The sequence below is a fragment of the Neopsephotus bourkii genome, unplaced genomic scaffold, assembly GCF_033783945.1.
Source record: "Neopsephotus bourkii isolate Nb327-2 ecotype Australia unplaced genomic scaffold, CSIRO-AGI_Nbou_v1 NB_272, whole genome shotgun sequence".
NCBI lineage: Eukaryota > Metazoa > Chordata > Aves > Psittaciformes > Psittacidae > Neopsephotus > Neopsephotus bourkii.
Window position 1 is genome coordinate 9,441,235 of NW_026900781.1, and position 23,430 is coordinate 9,464,664.

Below are 23,430 nucleotides of genomic sequence, written 5' to 3' on the forward strand. Positions count from 1 at the left end.
TGGCTTAGGCCAGCAGCGTGCGCCAAGGGGCGGGGGGAGAAACTATGCGCATGCGCAATTCATGGTCCTCCGCTTTTCTCCGCCCCCGGACGGTTTCCAACGCGAAGTGCGGCTTAGCGCATGCGTTGTCTACACGCCGAGCGTCTGACTTGCTGTCCGGTACCTTCAGGCCAATAGCAGTGTCGGTTCCTTTGGAGGTGTGGTGGTTCTGCTTTCCAATGGGATTGGAGGTTGTTATCAGGTGGTGCTTGCCGCTTTCCTTCCTTTCCCAGGTGGTCTTCCGCCAAAGATGGCAGCTGCGGCGCGGCCGGGATCGGGCGTGGAGGAGCTGGTGCTGCTGGAGAAGCTGCTGGGCCTGCCGAAAGGGAGCAAGTACGGCGTCCAGGGGGAGCGGAAGGTGAAGGGAGCGAGGAGGGGCTGGCAACGGGCGGGCGTCCACCCACCCTCTTCCCCAACGGTCTCTTACCTCGCCGCTTCCCCTCCCCTCTCTCCGACCCAGCCCCGCCAGATCATCCCCCTTCACCGCCTTTGCGACGGTGGCTGAGACCCTCCAAACTCCTTCTCTCCCGAGATAGGCGGGGGGGGGGGGGGGTCGTGTCCTGTGTTGGCCTCAGCTGTTCATCCCGGCTCCGTCAGCTCTTCGCTTGAGCAGGGGGTTCATTTTCTCTCCCCGAGCCGCTTCCTTTATCACCCACCCTAAGTTGTGGCTTTAGGGCCTCGCTACCTACTAGTAGGTTCTGGAAACTTCTTCCGCCCGTGGAAGGGATATTGCTTGTCGTTGGAGGGATGTCGGCTTAAAATGTGCTTGTGCTTACACCACCCCTCCCTGCGCTTTTCTTGTGCCAGCGCAGGTTACATCTGTGCTGGTGTGGTTAAATGGCATGGAAAAAAAAGACACGGTTTTAATATTAAGAAGGTATCTGTAGTGAGTTGTTGCTCTTAAATATTCTACTTTTTCAAGTAGAAGTCTTGGCGTTTTGAAGTTTTTACAGAAACATTAAGTTCTGTAGTTTAAGAGGCATCTTAGGCCTGAAAAGTGTAATGTGGGACTGAGAGTGTTATGTATGTGTAAGGGCCTTTACGTGGTGCTTTTGGAGAAAGAGTACAGAAAAGAAGGTGTGTGGTCACCTTGTGTTAGTTGGTTTGTAGGGGGTTTTCCCCTTCTTTACTGCTTATGATCAAAGTCCTTAATATCAGTATATGCATTCTTTGGTTGCAAAAGCTTCCTTTATTGACAACCTGAGTGGTGTTTTAATGCTGTTGCTGTAAAGCAGAAGGCTGAAAAATCAAGTAACTAGATTTATCTGTATTTTTCCAGACTGCATGTTGAGAGAAAAAAGTGAATAATTGTTAGAGAGTCTTGGTACAACTGCAAAATGAAAATCATGATTTTAGCTTGTACTTTACGTTAATTAAATCCAAACATAGAGGCTTCTTTGTGTGGTCAGATACTTTGAAAAAAAGGAAGTACTGCATTTTAATCAGCTTCTTTTGTCTTTTGATGTTGTAAATGACTGAATGGGCTTTAGGCTGTTGCAGTTAGTTTCAACTCATTCACTTAGTTTCTGATTCTTAGCAGTTCAGTTTCTTTTCCCACAGTTCAGTATGGGCTAGTGTCACTAACAAAGACATAGTTAAAGCTAGAGGTGTGTTGTATTGTCCTCCCCTGATATCAGTGAATTACTAACTTCTGTCAAAGCTTTTGGGAATAGAATAGTAAGTATGAATAAGCATTTTCTTAAGCCTTGCTGCTGTGATCTGCTCAGAGAGAAATTGGGTGCTGCTGACTTTACAATCCTAAGTCAGAGTCCTGAATTTGAAAATAAATTAAAAGTTAGTTAATGACATTTCTGACAACATCAGAATGAGCAGCAGCATTTCTTGCTAATAGAGGTAGAATTTTATTAGTTTGAGCTAAAGTTATCTGGCTTATGCATGTTCAATACTATTTCTTCTGTAAAAAATGAAAATATACCACTCCAAAGAGTAAGAAGAGAATATACATGTGGTTTTAATGTTACAGCCTTTAGTATCAATATTTCTGAATTCCAATATATTGCTTTAAAAATCCTTCTGAAGAGCAACAACAACAAAAAAAAGTCTATTCTTATTGCACGTTCATTTATTTTTTTTCTCTATTCTAGGTTCCTGTTCTTCAGACAAACAATGGACCTGGTCTGACAGGAATAATGACCATAGCTGCCTACTTAGTTAAACAGGCTAAGAAAGAGCAACTGCTTGGAAGTACTGCAGAAGAGAAAGCTGTTGTCCAGCAATGGTTGGAATATAGAGTGACTCAAGTAGATAGAAGCTCTAGTAAAGAAGATACTAGGATAATTCTGAAGGTAAGGAGTATTTAATTACTTTGCCACTGAAGTTTGGAGTGACTACCCCTTGAAGAAAATTACGGTGCTGACGTGTGTGAACAGCCAAGTAATAAAACTGAGTAAATGGTAAAAACTTGGCAGTATCTCTCAGTACTGGCTTTTATTCTGCTTGCTGCTTTTCACTTTTCTTGACAAAAATACCCCAACAACCTGAAACGAGGGAAAACAGCTTCAACTATCAAGGATGGGAAGCAGAGCTCTTAGTGGTTTATGGCTGTAGTGCTGGAGACTACCCAGGGTGTTCCAGATGGTTTACAGGTTGTTCAGCTGCCTAGTCTTATATTTGCCATGTAAGATGGCACTTTCCTACTATCTTCCTAAAACCTCAGTTAAAAACAAGTTGACGCTGTATTTCAAGATAACACTGCTCTGTTTTAAGAGCAATTCTTACTGATTTGGTAATTATGGAATACAGGCCATACTTTATGTTGCAGTACTTGATACTGATATCAGAAGGAGTTACTGGACAGAGTTCCTGTGTTGGAAAGGGAAATCATAATGGCACTTCGCAAAACTACCCTTCACATAGGGCTGCCTTATATGGAGGGTTTAGTCTGCTGTAGTAAATGTTTCTTGTAGTCAGAAGTTTAGCTTCTCTTAGGCAGGTGGAAACATAAAAGAGGCTCTCAAGGGTCACTCTGTTACTTGAACAAGAAATAATATGGCAAGGAGTAGATAACAAAACTTACTCTATTTCCTCCTTACTTCTTGTGACTGATAATCAGTATTTTTGCAGTCTTGTGGGAACAGAGCTTGAAGAGAAAATTTGATTTACAGTGTTAAGGGCTCTGTTTAATAAGTGTATATGAAACTAGTAAAATTCAATCAGTTTTTGAAGTGTTAATTTTGTCTAATTTTAAAGGTGTATTTTAGATGGCAAGTATGCAATGCTCAGTGCTACTTTTGAGTCCGGGTTTAGAAATAGCTTTGCGATGTAAGAGGTATTAGAAGGTTGATTTTACATGAGGCTAGCAGAGTCTTAATGCTTCTGACTTCTGTTAGGTGTGGCAAGTCTGAGTCAACTAGAACTGTTGCAGAAACCAAAGATAAACTGAAGCAGCATTCAAGAGTTAATATGTTGTGTTACTTAGTCAAGAAAGATCTTGCATCTTAAAATTGCACCAAGCAAAACCTTGTTAGTAATCTGTTGTCCTTTTCAAACTGACAGTCTCCTTGATGTTGAGGACTTTGAATGTCATGCCTGCTTTACAAGGATCAATTTGGTGAAAGCTCTAAAGAACCATTTTTCTCATTTATGCCCCAGATAATCTGAGGTATCGAGATCTCATTATAGCGATGTAATATCTTCCATCAGTTAAGCATCAGTTTGTTTGTATTGCTTCTCTTTTTGTAACATAACTGCTCTTATTTTCTACATGCAAATGCTATCAAAGCCTTTACAGTCATGAAAACTGTCTATCTTTGGGATTTCCGAAACTTTACTGAAGGAGGCATTGACTAATTGGGGTTTAATTTCAGGTTTACCTGTACTTTGAGCAGGTGGTATGACTGGATGGCCCTCAGATTAATGTTCTGTTCTCTAATTAATGTTGTTTTAAAAAAACCTTTATGGCAAGTATTGTATAATTTCAGTCATTTGTTCAAACAAACTGGTGATGCCTTTTGCTCTTTCCCAAACTGTGAGAAGACCATATGAGAATAAATAACTTTTATTTACTTTTCTTGCTCTTCTGTTATACAAAAAACAAAAGCAAGTTTTCTGTCTTGTTATAACAGAATACATGTGCTCTGGGTGGCTTAAGTGATGATACCTTCTTTGTCAGCACACACATGTGGGTATCTCTAGAACTGCATTTGGGTATTAAAACCAGACACAGTGATATGGTTTCATGTTGAAGCTGATGCCTCTTTTCAGTTTTAGTCTTAGAAGCACAGGCAGTGTAGAAAAGACAATATACTGAAACACAAATATGTAGATAAATCGTTTCCAAACAAAGCAAAATTTCCTTACTGAGAAATGGCATAATTTGAGGGAAAAGCTCTGCCTTTAAGTATTTTCTGATAGATATTACAACTTTAACATTTTCCTGTGGATTTTTTTTTTTTTTCTTAGCAGATGTTGAATAACCAGAATTTATTTTAACGCAGGGCTGCTGTGGTTATTCCAACACTAATATAATTTCACAGTATAGCAATTAAGATTTTTTTTCTTTTAATTTGTTCTCTTGCTACCATGATTAATCAGAAAAAGAGGCAGCCTACCATTAAAGTATACTATGCCAAGAGGGAGTACGAATGAAAAAAAATTAAAAACTAAAATAAGAAGGGAAGTCTGAGGTTGTGGTTTTACGACGTGTCTGGAATACACAATGGCAGTCTTGGGACAGCTGCAGCCTAGAGCCACAATTTATAATAAGCTGCCAAAAACAGTTCAGTTACTTCTGCTATAAACTTTAGGCTGTCTCTGTTTAACCCTTAATTGAGGTGATGTGCTTCTGAAAAATGTCAGTAACTGGTTTAATGTTTGATAATTTGATTAGGAAGGGGTTTCTGTTGGCCTTGGGAAAATAGGTTCTTAAGTTCTTGCTGGTGTGTTGACTCTTACTTGGCATGAAAGCAATCATGAAGTAGCCAGACCATCTCAGCCAGGTTTTTTATTTTCATTCAGAGCAAATGCCATGCTGTTCAGTGGACAATGAAAGTGCTCTTGGAGTTTGGTTTTTGATTTATGCTCCTGTACTGAGCAGAATAAACAGGAGTAGTACCTCTGGACTGTTCTTCAGCACATATGCAGGAATGATGGTTGTTAATAGTGGTGACAGCATAATGTCTAATGCATTATATTAACTTTGTTGTCCATAGGATGAGAGAGTATTTTCATTTGATTCTTTGATATTTGGTTAATGGTAAATGAAGCTTCATAGGAAAAACTGGAAAATTACTGAGGAGTTGGGCCTGATGACTAGCAGTCTTGCTACTGTTCCAGGAAGGAACTGAATGTTTGTGAGACACTTGTGCCATCAAATGTCCACTTAGGTGTTTATTAATTCAATTGAAGAGATTTAAATGTCTGCCTTGACAGTTTTAGGTATTTGAAACTTGAGAGTTCTTCCACCCATCTTCAGGGGGCATATGCTAAATAACTGTGAGCTTGCTGTAGAAATCTCTAGATTCTGAAGGATAATTATAGCAGAGAATTTTTGTGTTCTGCTTTCAGTGTCTTAAACAAAAAATGTTCGATGACTTCAACTAGTTTTGTCATAATTTCCTGTGCTGTCCGGCTAGAAACATGAAATCCAATTAGAAATCTGAATAAGAGAGTTTCAATTCTTATTTAATGTCCTTGTTTGAAAAATTACTGTTTCCACAAATACATAAGCAGGTTAATCCATGATCTGCCCTTGTCATTAATCACAGTTTTTGTACACTTGTTTTTTGACAGACTTCTAAATGGGATGCCTACCCACTTTGGCAATCTTGTTGAGCAAGTGTTTATTAAACTTCAAGTTTCTGTGTTCACTTCTCTCCCTTTTCTGTTAGCACCAGGATATTTTTGTGCACTTGCAGGTATAAAAGATTCTATTTTGATTACTTGAGCAATGTGTCTTGAGTATCTTCTGTCTCTTACAGGAAACTCAGTATGTTGAATATAATACTCTTCCAGACCAGGTTTAGCTCATAGTTTGCCAGTAAGAGAAGTCTTGCGTGAGAATTAAAAATATGCCTATGTCCCAGCAGTGCAGTTCTACTTTTATTGGGTATGGCTGCAGAATCTTTTCTTGAGTTCTGCATCGTCAGAGGCTTTCCTGACACATTTGAGAGTGCTCAGCTCTTTGTCTTTTCATGATGAGATATAAAGGCATTTAGGGTATAAATGACCTTGAGAATACTGTTGATTGCAAGGATGTGCTTCTGTGCACACGCAGCATGTGCTGGACATACATACACACACCAGTGGTGTGTTGTGGACAAAATACCCAAAACAGTATCAGTATGATTAGACCCATTGTCAGCTCTTGAGTCATGTAAGAAGCAGCTGTTACTTATCTGAGCTATTGTCTTGACTTGTGGTGGTTGGAAGGGATTCAGTTGCCTTAATGGATGAATTGGATTACAGATAATTAAATTGCATATTTAAAAGGTAATAACTGATACTGTGGGGTAGCCGGAAGTGTGCTGTGGGTGGGGTGTGTTGAGGTGTTGCTCCAGATACAGGCTGTATATTGGATTTTTTTTCTTCATAAAACAAGGAAATGGGAATCCATCAGCCCATAAATAATGCAACATCTCTTCTTCCTGTTGCTTTTCCCCCTTATACCCAAAAATGGAATTTGAATTACGGTGGTTCTTCGTGTACTAGTGCATCAGACTGCAGTTATGCCTTAAATACCTGTTTGAAATTTGATAAGGGGCTTCCTAAGGGACTGCAACAGTAAGTTCATACAGTTCCAAGCAATTTCCAAGACTATTTCAGTCATTTAATATTGGGATTGTATATATGTAATCAGTTTAAGTAGTGATGCTCAGTACATGAAAGACAGTGGTACAAATGACAGACCTGAGTCTCCTGGATGTAACAGAAACTCAGATACAGTTTTGTATTCGTGTTTTTATTAGTCTTTCCAGGACAGGAACACTAGTTCATTTTAATACCATCGTCACTTATGAAAGCTTGACTTTAACCCAGAATTCTTACACAGTTGGCTATCAGCCAATAATATAATCATCTATGGGAAGCAAACCCATGAGGCAAGATTAACTAGATGTGCCTAGTGCACATGAAAAGAATTGTGCATTTCTGAATTAGTTTGACTTGCAGGGTGAAATTGTAGTATCTGTCTGTATTTTATGGAAGGAAAGCACATGTTCAAGAAAAGAATTGAAGACTAATACTAATTTATCCAAGACTAAGCCATTTTTGCCAAATTCCGTTTGTTCAGTTAACTGACTGTAAAATTTCATGAACCAGAATAAATAATTGTTCACATTGTAATGGTTTATTTTGCCTTTAAAGTTTTAGATATTATTTTTTAATTGATGAGTATTCTGTGAATACATGCACAGTATAAAATTTTGAGCAGGGAAATAAATGTGTTGATTGTGCCTTCATGATGATGAGCTTTTTACTTTATGAAATCCCAAGTCTGTAGCTTGGACTAAGAAGAAAGAGGAGAGGGAGGATATAATTTCAGTGATGTTACTTCACGCTATGTGTTAAATTTCTGGTTAATCAAAGTGAAAAATACCGGTCAGAGAATCTGTGTCACAATAGATGAATAATGATTTATTTTTTTTCCTAGTAGACAAATCTCTGGGTATATTTGGGGGTTTTCTTTCCTGCACACCTTTTCTTAACATTGCATTTGCCTTTGTGATGTGTGTATGAAATTCCACAGAATGGTAGTTATATGATTAAAGTCATCTGAGAACTTACTAACATGAACAAAGCAGTAAACCAATCTAAAGAAAAGCTATATAGCCAGGGGCAGATGACCTTACAGAGTTTTAACTATACAGGGGTTAATATTTTTCCCCAATTTGCTCTAATAAAAGAAATCAAAGCGGACATGAGGATGTTTAAATACTGCAGAAGTACAGGAGTTCTGTCATGAAGAGCTTATCAAACAATAAGGTGGCATAATGGAGTCAAACTTGTTGAAACCAAATGCAGGGTTAGGTGTCTCTGTCTCAGCATTTAGTTTTGTATTTTGGTTGGTTTTACATATGCACTGTTGTTCACTAATTATTAACCCCTTTCTCTTTGCCCTAGACTCTTTTTAAAAAATATAAAAGGTTGTCTTAAAATGGAATGTGCTGTAATTGAGACCAAAAAACTATTTCAGGGACATTTTGAAAAATGTTAGTTATATTTGTGTTTCTTACCTCTGTTTCTGGGGCAGGGGAGGGGTGGCTTAAGGAGATTGCTGAGGAAACAGGGGGGCATTTACTACAATTTTTTTTTCAATGAGCAGAGGAATACTAACAGGGAGAGGTTCCAGGTTACAAAAACTAAAGTTTGCTTATGCTAGGATCAGGGTTAATATAGGTAACTTTGCTGCTGTGTTTCTTTCTTCAAAGTGAAGTAGAGGGCAGAAAGGTGCATAAATTGAATGAAAAGTAGGTAAGATGTGGAGAAGAGGAGGGAGGTAGAGGTTATGAGTGACTGCCTGTAGTATCAGAAGTGATACACTTGAGAAATAAGTCTGTCAGCCCCCTGTTTTGCAGCAGAGAATGACTGCATGCAAAAAGATGTGGAAAAGGATCTTTCAGTAGTACAGATTTGAAATAATTATTCACTGAACCTAAATGGAAGCCTTCTGCTACCCACCCTTAGCCTGTGATGCAGAATAGTTGAGAGATGATCTTAAAATGCTGAAGCAGTGTTCTCTTTGAAGGGACTTGGACAACAACTGAATTTATAGTATCAGTCAATGAGAGTTGCTAGCAGTGATTTCAATGTTAATAAAAGCAGGTGTCAAATGATACTAAGAGATGGGTAGCAGTTCCAGACTGCTGACCAGCTGCACTGAGTCCTGGAGGACAGGAGAAGCAGCTACTGGAAGAGCAATGCGCTCTCCTTTGATTGTAGAACTGTATTTTCCACTTGTCAAATGTTAAATGTCATAACAGCAATGGTTCTGAGTCATATGTGCTAACAATAAAAAAAGTCTTGGTTTTGGAGCTCCAGTAATTTGGAGACAAGAAGACAGACTTGAAAGTATTTGTGTGGAGTCAGATTGGAATATAAAATAAATCATACTTGTATTTACAAAAATTTGAGCGGATATAAGGGGAAGAATTAAAAGAAATTATGTGCCAGCAGCAAATTGGCTAGTACTGAGTTTAGAGAGCAACATTTAAATGTTATTGAATCCTCGCTGTCAGAGGATGATAATTTATTATCTTGACACTTTTTTCTCCTTTGCTGAATAGGGATAAATTAAAGCTGGCATTTATTTTATGTACATGGTCTCCAGAGTAAGTTTTCTGTTATTTTCAACAATTGCCTTAATATTTTGTCTTACGATGTTAATACTACAGCAGTACAATGACTTTTTCATTTTCAGGATCTTAACATACACCTGGAAGATAAAGTCTACCTTGCAGGAAACATTTTTACCTTAGCAGACATTCTGATGTACTATGGATTGCATCATGTCATGGTAAGTGTTATTTGAATTATTTTTACATGTACAGCTGTCATAACTGTTTATCTAAAGGGCAGCTTATTGTTGTAGAAATTGACCTACTGAATTGCTCAGTGAAAATCACATAATGAAAATTGAGAGATTTCGTCTAAAAATCTTCAAATAGAATGGGTTTAAGTCGTGGGTTTGTTTTTTGTGGGGGTTTGTTTGGGGTTGTTTTTTTTTTGTGGTTCTTTTTGAGGGGGTTCTTTTAGTTTTTTTTTTACTTATTTTAATATTTAGCTATGGGTCTGTCAAAAAGAAGTGTATTACCTGTAGTGTTCCGAATGCTTTAGTTACCTCTACATAACAGGGATAATGCCTGTCCCTCTGACATACATGTGTGTCTGAGAATCACTGAATTTAATCAAATGGGTGAATGGTTATGTTATACCATTAAAAACAGGACTCTGATTAAAGACTGCAAGAACAGTACACTTCAAAAGGCAGGCTGAGGCAGAGAAGGGGAGGGAAGATCAAGTAATAAAATACTACCAAAAATGAGAACTTAGACTGTTGAGGAGTAAGTTGAAATGAGAAAGTGTGAAGCAGAGGAGCAGGAAGGGAAGCTTCATTTCAGAAGGTTTTTGAAAACATGTTAGAGTAAGTCACCTAGAATTAATTCTGTTAAACCATATTTGCCTTGTAAAATATCTTAAGTAGTAGGATAGATGTGTTGACTAGAGTGTCAGAATGGGTTACCCTTCACATATGATATGTAGACAGGAAAAATGTACTTTCTAAAAATGCCTGTATATGCTGTAGGAGAGTATGAGTCCCAATGATACTTTTTATTTGAAAATAATTTAGGCAGAAGAAAATCAAGCATATTTTAAATTTAAGAGTTTGCTCTAGAGTAGACCACCTAATCAAGAAGATAAGCTACAAGTTACTGCTTTGGGAAATGGAACAGATGGTAACAACAAATGACTTGGTGTTCCTGGCTGCCTGCAACCATCCAGACACTACTTGGGACAAGTTTATAGTACAGCATCTGTTTCTGAAATGTTTGACTTCATTTTCTGAATCAGAAGGGTATAAAGGGCAAATAATGGGGTTGCTGTCCTAAATAAAGAGGAAAATTTAGAAGCTGCTAGCTAGGAATTGCATATATTTTGAAGGTTTCGGACTTGATTAATATAGGTTCCTAACTGTAAAGGTGAACACTTGAACTGTAGAATCTTGTGATTTATTCTTATTTTTCCTGTAATGAGAGGAGAGTACATCCAGAGCTGCAGCTCTGCCTTGAGCTTTGGAGGGGAAGCTGCTTATCTCTTAATGTGATGTGGTCTAGTGAAGCAGTTTGTCATACACGACTGTTTCAACTAAGCCTTGTGCAAAATATCAATAAATGCTTCCTCTAGTCCTTGAAGAGAGAAGGTGGAAATGGGAGGCATGGAGAGGGAGATCCACAGTTCTTGCTGTCCATCAAGCTGTTTAGAACAACGATCTGAAAATACTACTGATAATGACCTTCAGGCTTAATCTCTTACTTTTTAATAGACTAACAACTACATGCTAGCATGTACATTAGTAACAAAATACTGTAAGTATTAGTGGCAGACCATGATTGTCCTGAATGAGTGGAGTATTATTCAAACGTTAAAAATCTTCTGGTGCAACTTTCATTGGAAATTATTTAAGACCACTCAGTCCTTCTTCACCCAGTTTCATTTCCCTTTCATAGTGTTTCTGAATATAGATCACATGTCTTTGTATTATTTCCCTCCTTCCACCTTCATTAATGAAAGTCAGATTCACAGGTAGTGTTTCAGGCTTATTGCAGACTTGAGTTTATTTTGAGTCTAGAAATACACTTGTAATAATAAGCCAGGAACTAAATTGTATACATTGTTGTTCTGCATCATAATATTGGTCAAACAACCTAAAATTGATAATAAGTTTTGGGGTTTTTTAATCAATGTGATTTACATTGTCATACATTGTTGTCTTTACACACTTTGATTACTTAAGTACATATGTGGATAAGTATAATGAACAATGAAGTTCTACTAGATTAAAGCATAGATTGCAGCGAAAACATGAATTTGGAAGCATTGCTTAAGGATAGATCAGGCAATCAGTAAGCATTAAATTCCCCCTGTGGTAATGAACTTGTTTCCCTATGTTTTATTCTTAAGGATTTTCAAACAGCAGAAGTTCAGCTCTATTTAAGAAAAATAATCAATACAAAACTTTGTCAGAACCAAAGAGGTAATCTGAACTTTGTATGTCTGACTTGGAAATTCCTTTAATAAGGCCTAGAAAATAAGTTCTGGTTGAAATTCAGATCTACAAATGGAAGATGCCTCAGTCAAAGTTTCGGGTCAAATCAAGTACAAAACAAAGTTGTTCTCCTCAGATCAGAACTAATACCGAACTAAAATGAGAATGCACTAGGAGCTTGTTTTCCGCCTTTTTTTTTTTTTCCCATAATGAACGTTTCCTGTAATAAACAGATTACTGTGAATTTTTGTTAATATTCACTGATACACTGCTTTTAGTAATGAGGTAACAGGCTTTCCTTCTGAAAAATTATGCTAGAAATGGTACTTACACTAAATGCAAAACCAATTTCACTTTAAAGAGAAGACATAAGCATGTTCCTTCAACAACAGAAAATTAGTCAAAACTATGTGAAAGTGCATATATTTCATTAAATAAACTGTTCAGCTGTTTGGGGTTGGGGGTTTTTTTGGATCTTTCCCTCATATCTAAAGGCTGAATTTAGAAAGTGAGATTGTATCTTATCTTTTTCTTGATGCTGAAGAACTTGAGATATAGGTAGGTATTTTTAGACTTTCCATGCACATTCAGGGTGTGGGAATGAGAATTTTTGCCTCCATCCCCAGTGCAACTGAAAGCAGATATAATTAAAGCATGTATATTTATAGCTCTTTTAGAAACTCTTCTAGTTGTGTTGTATGATGACCACCTTGCTTACCCTTTGTGAGCTTTGTGGTGGAAGAATAAAAGACTCTCTTTCTTTTTTTTTCCCCATGACATAAAAAAGCCTGTCAAATTGAGTGTCTGCTGCTTTGCTATTAAAATAATTGCTTTAATAGCAAATAATTATTTTAACAGCAGAACAGCAGCCTTTCTTAACTTGGGGGAATTATCTAATTTAATGAGGAAGAACAGAAAATACCCATCTAACAATGTTGTAAAAAAATGCCGTGGAAGTGATCTCTAAACAATTAACCTAAGAGTTATGTTCCAAGTAAAAAGTAGAGCATGCCACAAAGTGCTTTTTAGTATATTTCACTGATGGAGTACATTATGTAAATAAGTAAAAATATCTTGCTTGTTGTGCCTAGAGTACAGAAAGGGGTTTTGTTATTAGAGTAGCTGTTTTGCCCTTTGGATGTTTATTCACTACACTGACAGAACGGAGGAAGACTAGTTTTCCAAACTTTATTTTTTATTTACATCAGGGAAATATGAAGATTGAGAATTGTGAGTATAAAGTTGTGGGAGGAAATACTGTACCTGCTGCAAAATCTGAAATTTAGTTCAGCATTTTCGTAATCAAGTGCTTACCCATTAAAGACTTTCAAAAAAGGCGTTGTAATTATAACTTTACATGCACACAAATGACAGTTAAAGCTGACGGTATTTTTATTACCTGCTCATACTTAAATGTTTTTCTTCATTTTCAGTAATTTTAAATGGCCTTAGAATACACATGTTGCTCTTTTCATGCTCTGTGTTAATTTGTAAATGGTTCTACAACTTTATACCAAACACTAGCTTCCAACTACCATTGTAACAAACTGCAGATGATCAAAGCTTTTTCCCCTAAATGGTGCTGCATGAAAGGTTTTGTCATGGATATCTTGCGCTTGCAGAAGCAGAGGCAATTTGTGAAGCACTTGGTGCTACATTTTAATAGCTTCCATTCTTTTTGTAATGCATTTAAAAATTCTGGAGTTTTCCCTTTATCAGTGTCGTTCTCTTCCCCTGGGCTAATGCTGGTTGACTCCTTTATGTTTCTAGCTCAGCAAAAATAATATGTCTGTGTTTTAATTGATTTGTCTGTGCACTTCTGTCAGTCCATACAGCTGTAGGAACAGTGTTTACATTTCCATGCCAGCAGGAAAAAACTCATATTTCTCTCATGCTGCTTAACTGGGGTTCATAGCAGTTCAGAATTGCAGAAGTTGTTGAGGAAATGCATGTGCAGTGCTATGCTTATATCGTGGCAGGTGAGTTCTATAAGAAGAACAGCTAGTTGGGTTTAGGAGCAGCTGCAAGATCCCCGATTTTTGGTTGTTGCTGCAGTTATTGTGCTCTTAATTTGCTGTTAATAGAGTTTTAATGGTATGTGGCATTGGTTTAGAATTCCTTCCTCCTGCAACTCCTTGAAATTATTCTTCCTCTGTAGTTTTCCCATGGCTCATCTTCTACTATATATCTATATTTTCTTTTTACTGCTACGTACTTAAATCTTAACAGTTCTTAGCCAAGTCCTGGGCTGTGTGAAAGAACAGTCAGGAAAAGCAGAAAATATTACAGGCAGCTCTTTTTCAGGAAAGGGCTGGGGCAGCACGAGGTAAAATTTAACATGAGAGTTAGTTTTGAACACCAGCTTTTCACTTAAACAGCTGAGTAAATGAATGTGTATAGCTCTTCCTGTCATTTAAAGTTTGTTGCAACATTTGTCTCCAGGTGTCCTGTGCCCAAGATGAAATTTGCAGTGCACCTGCATTATCCGTAAAAATCTGGTATATGTAGAACAAGGCATAAGGAATATGACATCTGTTTAGCTTTTGAGAAGGGGTTTAACCTAGATTAGCTCTAGAAGTCTAAATTTGAGAAGCATTAGGCATGTCTGGCTATTATTTGTCTGTTAAAACTACCCTCTACAGGTGTGCCCTCATTCATTGACCACAGGTGTTGTCAAGACGACTAAGTTAAGCTTGATGGGTAACTTGGCTAACTGAAAATGAAGTGAGGTGAATCCCATGCTGCTTGGTTTAAGTATTGGTGAGATGAGATAGGGCAGTTGATGTGAGGATCACATTTGTTCCTGGTGCAGTTTTTGTAGTCCGTTTTGAGGACTACCTGGTATGTAATTCAGTTGTAGTGGGTTAATGTGAGGAAACACATGTTTGTCTAAACTGATAGACTGACTTCATAACAGAGGAGTAAGGAGACCTAAAATTGATAATCAAGGAGTAGTAATGCAGGTGATAGAGGATAGGAATAGTTCTTTTGCAGCTGGCTTAATTCTGAAGTAATAAAAGACTTCAGTGAGGATGTTGGTGATGTGAACTTTGGTGGCTTTAAAAGATACAGTTAATATCTGTAATAGTACATGACTTTATCTGAACCAGTCCTCTAATAAAAAGTTAAGGTAGGTTTGAAGCTTCTGATTAATTTTGGCCACAATTCCAGTGGCAAGGAGCTGTTGGAATAGCTGTATTGTAGTTGGAGGCTTCTTCCTGTCTGCTCTTGCAGCTGTTTAGATTTGGATTAAAATAAACAAGTGTATATGCTGTTGACTTGAGAGCACAACAGGATGTCAAACTGTAGGAGTAAGTGATAGTACTTTAATAAGTTTATGAAGTATGGACAGGTTTACAGTTTGGTTTACTGTAGTAATTTGAATCATTCCTTTGCTGCCAATGTGAGCTAGCACATCTGAACGTTTAAGTATTAAGCTGTGCTGTTTCTTAGTAACTATTGTGTGACCACTGCTTAAAATAGAAAACAACTTTCAACTTTTCTATCCAGTCTGAAATTGCGTGAAAAAAAACCCATATTGCTGTACTTATAATACACCTTGAAATACAAAGTGGTTACTTTACTGATAAGACTGATGGCTAGGTTAACATGAAAGGCTAGTGCCTGCTGTGGAACTCTTCCCTGCACCCCCAATAATGTGTGCTAACCCCATAAATAGACAGATGCATCAAATTCAAGCAGTCTAACACCATAAATAGACAGATGCGTTAAATTCAAGCAGTCTAACACCCTTTTTAACCCGTCGTTGTAATGCAATATATATTCCACCTCCAGGTCTGTTCGTTTGAGTCAGTTAAAAATAAATCCATATTTTGGCTTGTGATTTTTCATATGTGAAGTTAAGACAGAATACTGCCGGACTGTAACAACTGTTTATGCAAGTTGGAATCAGCTATAAAAATGTCCACTTTTATTTTCCCTTACCACATGTTTGACACTAATGTTGCAGTGCCTTGTTTTATTGGTGCCTTATGTTTCTTCCCCATGATGCAGTGCCTTATTTTATTGATGGCTGTGTTTCTTCCCCATACAGGTGGACCTCACAGTGCAAGAAAAGGAGCAATACCTTAATGTGTCTCGTTGGTTCAACCACATTCAACATTATCCAGGTGTCCGGCAGCATCTGTCTAATGTAGTCTTTATCAAAAACAGATTATACACTAATGCCCATTAAGGAAAATCTTAATGTCGTGTCAGAAGTGTGTTTGGGAGTTTAGAAGTTATACTGTCCAAAACCACTAACTTGCAAATACTGGTTTGTAACCTTCTGTATGTGAACCAAAACTGTGGATGCCTCAAATAGAATTGCATAGAATTACTGTTGTTCATTCAAGAATTTGAACTTATTAAGTTGTATCTTGTATCTGATTAAATGCAACAAAGGTAGAAAGATGAAAATCGAGTTTTAAGTCACTATTTTTTGAAAATGAAAAGTTCTTTCAATTAAGTATTTGAGGGTAATAACATGGTCCTTATAGGAAAGAATTACTTATTTTCCTTCAATTATTCACTCCTTTTGCTATTTATTGAATTTTTATGTATGTCATGCTTTCTTTTCATTTTATTTTCCATGGATGTTTACACTAGTTTTATAACAGTTAAGAGCTATATTGTGTGCCAAGGATATGAAAAAGGGAACATGCAAATGTTACAAAGTATTTATGTGACTGAATAAATTATTTTAAAACTCATTAGTCTTAATTTGGCTGTGAAAATTCTTAGTAGCTCTACAGTAAAGAAAATTTTGTTTCACCTGTTGCTTCATTTTGTGATATATGGACTTCTATTTTGATTCTAGAAGTGTTTTCTTTCAAATCAAGTAACAAAGGTTAGCGTTCTGTCAAGATTCCTGCTTCATATGCTGTTTCCACACAAGTGCAAATGCAAGTTTCAAGATGATAAAACCCAAACCATGTAACACGAAAAAACCAACCTCCCCCTCAGCTTAAGACGCTAATGAGATCCTCTGTCAAGTTTACTCTCAAGGTTGGATCAGCAGACATTTGGACAGTGCTAACATAATGCCCTAAGGATACACCTGAACTAAGTAATTACCTTCTGTGCAATTCAGTTAACGTTTTATTTTAAAATGCTGAAAAAAATATAAAGATACAAAACAACTTCTCAATTGTAGATTCTTTCATCTTGTACTCTACTTTAGAAGCCTCCCATCCAGTAAGGTGAATATAAAGGTACCTTGGACAGGTGTTTGAGCCTTAGGGAAAAAAATAGATACTAAAATCTATCCTAACACATAATAGGATAGAAGAAATTTGCATGAGTAAGCTTATCTTGCACAATTCCAGGCTATTAGGTGTTTTTTCTGTATATATATAATTTCTTCAGAGGGTTTACAGGCACACTTTCAGGAATGTCTTATGTTGTTAAAAATTAAAATACTCTTGTTTGATTTGAAAAAAAAACTTATTGTTTCCCAGAGGAATTAATTCTTAGATTCTACTATATCTCCTATTGGTTACCTTTCTTCCTTGCTATTTAGAAGTAGGCCTTGTATACTTGCTGAAATATTGAGATCTGTTCAAGAATTGTGGAGTGGGCTTTAGCACAAATGTACATTAGAAACTTCAAACTTTTCACTTTTGACTACCTGAAGGTTTTGGGTTTTTATTGTAAGTACTTGCACTCTTCATTCCCAGTTCGTTGCCTGGTAAAATGTAGCTAAAAGAGTTTGCTTTTTTTTCCCCATTTATGGTTGGGAGGAAGTGATGATGAGACTTGGAAAAATGTCTTTTACAAAATCCTACTGTGATTAACCATTTCCTGTTTCTGAAGGGTAGCATGAGTGGGAATCAGTGCATTTGGCTGGAGTTTGCAGAATTTCCACGTTCATCTTACAAACATCGGTCTTATATATGTATTGTGAGTGAGAATAATTGGAGCTTTGTAAAGCGTATGTGCAAACCTTCATCCGTCGAAACAAGCAGCTTATGTTACAGCTAAGAATGCTGAAATGGAACCAGAGCTAAAAATACTGCTGAAAACAATACTGTCATCTGCTCAGGCAAGTTTTGTAGGGATGCTGCTACAAAGTGTCTTTTTAATCCCAAACAGCTGCTGTTTCCAAGTCTTAGGATTTCTCAAGGTGGCTGCATGCTACTGTAGCAGTATCCCCTAGCTTCTTGTGCCAGTTTTATTTTCTCTGGTGTAGAAGTGTTTTTTGCTGCTGAAATGTTTTTTAAAAAAAAATAAAATTTCAGGGAACAGATTAAATGTTTAGAAGTGGATTAGTAAAATTTAACTCTGTGCTATCCAAAAAGGCATTTGTTCATTATTGTATGCTAACTTGAGCATTTCTGTTTTCCTCCCCTGCATGAAGAAGCTCAAGGAGGTAGAGGGCTAAAAGCAAAGAATGATGAGCCAAGATTTTGTCCTTAGAGAGATGACTGAGAAAACCAAATAGTATTAATTTTCTCTCCTCTTCTTTATAATGCCTTTTGATCATCAAGGACAACTGAATCTGCCCCAAATCTTCTCAAAAATCACAAAACGTAGCTTGGTCTATGTGGAATTCTATGAGATACATTTTTTACGATGATGCTTCTTGATACATACAGATGAGGTGTGTGCGTACTCTTTCAAACATCAATGGTTTGTATAAAGAGTGCACATGGGTAAATGTTCTGCTGATTTTAAAGCTACTAACACTTGTCTGTGTAATATTTTATCATACTTTCACTGAACATTAGCAGAAGTGACTTTTCTCCCTTCTTTCTCAAAATTTCAGTTGCTGAAGGGCACAGTAAATACCGTGATGTTGTTTTACTTTTGTTGCTTTGCAGTTTGATGATGATGACCACAGTGATATGTGGAATTTATTTTCACAGTATTTCATGAACAGTGGCACTCTCATTTGTTAATGTATCTCATCATAGCAGTATTATTATTTTGCATAATTGTTCTATCTGATTTATTCAGGGGGCCTGACATGTTATAGTCTTTTAAGTATGTGCCTCTGGGACTTGAGGTTGTTGCCATATGGTGAGATAGGGCTGCATGACAACCTTTCAGCAACTGAAGAATTCAGCAGTAAAATAAATACGATAATTGTAAGTGTTCAGTGAAAACGTACACTTACCACTTGTCTTTTTCCCTTTGATGTCAAGATGGCAGCTGCTTGCAGAAAAGCCAGGCTGAAACAGGTATCTGATATGTTAGAAATGTGCTGATGATTTTTAGCTGTCTTTGTATGTATGACTTTATTTTCAAGTGAGAGTTCCGAAGTCTCATGGGGCAGTTCTTGCACTGAGACTTATAACTGGGCAGCAGTGATTTAAACACAAATCCAGGTTTAATATAGGGTTAGAGAAAAGTGAGTAGAAATGAGAAAATTGGGAGGATCTGATTTACACTGCACAGAAAAAAAAACTGTTCCAGTTTAGACCTGGGTACTAAGAAAATCTGACTGGAACTGAAGCAAAGGCTTTTCAGCAGTAGACCTGTAAAGAGTTTATTATTTTTTTTCTGTGATAGATTAAATATATAATGGGTAAAACATTTAAGGGGGGGGAGGGGCTGAGTTCCTTTTGTGTTGTCAGTGATTTACCTATCAGATTGACATCCCAGTTTTCTACACAGAAAACAAGTTAGGAGATACCACCTCAGGTTAACAATTGAAACAGTCCCATCAGGCAAAGTCTATTACCTTTCTTCACTGCCCACCCACAGTAGGGGCTTCCTTTCAGAACAGTTACTCCTATGGAATTACCAGAGATTGAAGTCTCCTACCTAGTACCTTAGCTGTTGGCATGTAAGAGGTGATACTTTCACATCCTTTTAATCTTGTTTTTTGATATTGTAATCCTTTTTTATAGCCTACCCTACCCTCTTCAAAATATTTTAAAACCGAAGTAGCCTTTCTCCCAGGAATTTCTTGCTATTGTCTGAATCTTTTGAAATACACAGGCCTAGAAATGGGGAGCTTATTTTTTTTTAATGATATATCTTAAACTTCCCAGAAGGTGTTGTAGTTCATTTGGTTATCTTGATAAAATAATCGTTCAACTTTGCTTGCTTTCTCTTTCACATGCATGTGCACACATTTATTTAAAGTATAACTCATGGAAGAGTAATCTAGACTCTTCAGTGTGGGTGTGGATCCTGGGTTTTTAGCAGGGAGCTGAGACACTAAGATTTAAGATGCACACAAGAACTTTGCAATTCAAGTAAGACACATTTATATTAATTATTTCATATGAAAATGCAGCTTAGAAGTGTTAACATGTTTTTGTCTGTGAAATAAAGTCACTGAAGTGACATTACAGATGAAAACAGCTATAGAACTTGGGCATCTTTATTCTTCTCTTTGTTAAAAAGCAACAGATGATCAAAACTCTGCTCCCCGGTGCTGTGGATTTGGAAGATGTAATGACAAAGTGCTTCACAAGAGATTAGCTGAGAAAGATGAAAATAGGTGCAACTATAAAATTGTCAAGAAATCCAGTGTAAGCTCTTTTCAGAGGTTAGCAAACCTAGACTCTCTTACGTGATTTTCTTTTTTATATATATATTTTTTTTTCCTTTTCACTTTCAATCCTATCATTTCTTTTAATCCTTGGTGTGTTTCATGGTCTTTAACTTCAAAGTGTAATTGTAATGATGCAGCTGCTTAATGGATTAATATGTTTAGTATTTTCCCCCTAAGAGCAGAATTTCTTCTTTGCATCTATAATTGGATCGTGCTGCTGCTCTCCCTAATGGCCATGCCAGGTTTCATAGTCACCATACACCTGAGTACATGCTTACTCACTTGGTAATGCTAATTTTTATTCTAGATTTATCAAAATTGAATCGTGCTACACACTTATGCTTTACTGCAAAAGATGAGTGAGGGGAGATGCCATCGTGCACCTCTGCTGCACAAGCTTTCAGATTCAGGCTGGGTCTTTGCATCCCACTGTTGCATGTCTTGAGTATTAGATTTATAGTACTTCAGAACCCAGCTCCAGGGAGATATGTAAAGATACCAGAGATTTGGAGGGGAGGGGGAATTGATTTTGTAGCAGAGTTACTTGTTGCTGCTCTCTGCACATTCCTGCAGGCGTGGCCTTTATTTTCCATGCTGGTAGTGATTGTAGCCACTGCAGCTGCTGCAGAACATGGCACATCCCGACTCTCACTTTGCAGGCAGGCAGGAGGTGAGTAATTTTTTATCATTGCTGCATCTGAAGGATTCCCCTTTCCCCTCCCACACTACCTTGGCCCCTTTAGGAAGGTTTTCATCTATTAAACTTTCCCTCTGTGTTGGAAGAACGAAATCTTTTTCAGCATTTCCAGGCTGGTGATCTAATTTGACAGCTCCTCGGTGATGTCTATTCCACTTCAAAGAGGCAGGTAGCCTCAGGCAAGCCAGCTGCATTGTGGATTCTGCAGATTTGGCTTGCTGTTCCTGCTGGGTGTCATCTGTCTTCTTAGTCTTGGGGTGGATAATTTTTGTTCTCCCTAGCATCATCTGCCTGAGCAGTTTCTGCCTGGCAGGCCTGTCCATCCAGGTTGAGCATCAAATACAGTAGCTGCACGGCTAATCTGACAAGGCATTCCTCCAAACAGCACACCCCCAGGCCTGCTTTGGCCAGCATTGGCATTGCGGCCTGCAAACTTCCACCCATCACGATCATGGTCTCAGTCTCCCATCACGGGTGCAGCCCATGGACTTATTCTGCTGGCGCAAAGTATGTCCCCCGCCTTGCCCTCTTAAGGGCCGTCGCTCCCATTCCTCCCATCTTGGCAGATGTCTGCCTCAACAGGTTTGGGCTTTCCTGCCTGTTGCCAGCATTTGACTCGGACACCGCCACTTGGATGAAACAATCCTTTAGTGGATTATCATTGCTAGACAGCCTGTGGGGGAAATGACAGGATTCGGCACGTTCATCTGGAGATTCTGCAATTCGGAGTGCTGCTAACACTAATGGGAAGTGGCAGGGTGATCCCTGAAAGAGAAAGCGGGTTCCATTGCACGGCAAAAGTGACAGAGGTTGTTTAGCGTATCTTCCAAAAGAATACATGATGACTACATATGTTGATTTTCATGCTCCAAGCCAGAGCTATTTCCATATTTTTGTGACTTGATGGCTACTTCCTACAAACTGACAGGTTAGGGGCTCCACAAGTATTGTCTTTTTATAGCCATCCCCTCTTTAAGTCCTCCTTAATTTTTTTAAATATGTTTTGAAAATAAGCTTGACAGTGCAGTGAGAGTAAGCAAGAGGAGGAAGAAAAAAGAAACAAACGGCATAAATGCAGCAAATAAAGCATATTCTTAAAAATAAAAAATAATCAGTATTCAAACAGAGGAGAAACAGTTTCAGTAGTAATAGAAACTGATGCACTTATCTGTCACAGGATTTGTCCTTGTTGCAGCCCTGTAGTTCCGAACCTGACATTACTCATGATGCAGAAACTCTTTCCTAGAAATGTAGTAGTTACAAACCCCCTTAACTACAGGATTTCCTCCTCAGCAAATAAAAAGATAGCTGGAGCATAGGGCTTAGAGGGGGAAAGAACTTGTTAGAGGGAAAGACTAGGAAAGGATGGCAACTACACTGGAAAGGGATAAAATTAACATTTGAACAATTCTACCCCTGGTTATCAGTGATCATCAAACCAGCTGGAATATCCTACAAATATGGTTAACATAAAAGCACCAGTATAGTTTATTGGTGATTGGCAAGTGCTTACTTGCTTTGGATCCAAGTGGAAAAGTAAAAATACTGATCTATAGGTTGCAAGAGGTGGTTAGCTGGGGGGGGGGGGGGAGTGGGATGTGAAAGCAAACTATTTTTTAGTAACAATTCTTATTTCTGCTGATCACCTATTTAATATATTTACAGACCAAGTAACAATGAAAAACTATTTTAGAGCACATTTTTATGCTGAATTTAGTAATATTTTAAGTGAAGTATTGAACACTTTCCAAAGATTCATTATTTAAACAGATTCTAACCACATTTTGACTGGTTTTGGAGGAGTTTGTTTCAATGAAACCTACTCACTCATTTTTAATGCTGAGTTCACAAGATTATATGTATTGTCAAAAAAAAAATGGTGATTTCAGTGGGCAGTTTCTGAGTTTTGATGATGGGAAACAATTCATGAATATGAACATTTTTTCATGTCTGTTGTGTAATAGTTTCACACTATTAACAAAAATAAGTAAACAGTAAACAAAAATGAAGTCATTTTTTGGAGGCAATTGCTCCTACTTACAAAAGCTATGCAGAGAAGGAAATGGGCAGAACTAATTTGTAATAAATGTATAAAACTGCTTTCTACTGATAAAACACTAATCGTAAACTGGCTCCTTTCAGGTATTCCAGGTCAGGACACTGAAGGCTGCAGCAGCTGTAGAAGAATTTGTGGTCCATTTTTCTTCATTGACCATACAAAGACAAGGAGCATTGTGGTATGTAATGCAAAGAAAAAAGAACGTGTTAAAGAAAACAAATGGTGGGTGCAACGACTGAAATAGGGCCAAGCTGTTCTAAAAGTTATTGAGCTGATGAAGCATGAAAATGAAGTTCAAAGAGAAACTTATTATACTGTAATTACAACTGTTGGACACGTTGGCTACAAAATTTAAGCACAGCAGTCTATTTAACATCCAGCAAAAAAGCAAAAATTACATAAAATCG

At 37.6% G+C, this 23,430-nt stretch overlaps 1 protein-coding gene across 1 annotated transcript; it reads left to right on the top strand.

Annotated features, from left to right (window-relative positions):
* Window positions 1–241: 241 nt before the first annotated feature.
* On the top strand, window positions 242–16,473 carry EEF1E1 (eukaryotic translation elongation factor 1 epsilon 1). Its single transcript, XM_061346530.1, has 4 exons — window positions 242–397; window positions 2,145–2,345; window positions 9,416–9,511; window positions 15,816–16,473. The coding sequence occupies exons 1-4, from the start codon at window positions 290–292 to the stop codon at window positions 15,954–15,956; spliced, it is 546 nt and encodes a 181-aa protein (XP_061202514.1). The 5' UTR covers window positions 242–289; the 3' UTR covers window positions 15,957–16,473.
* Window positions 16,474–23,430: the final 6,957 nt, after the last annotated feature.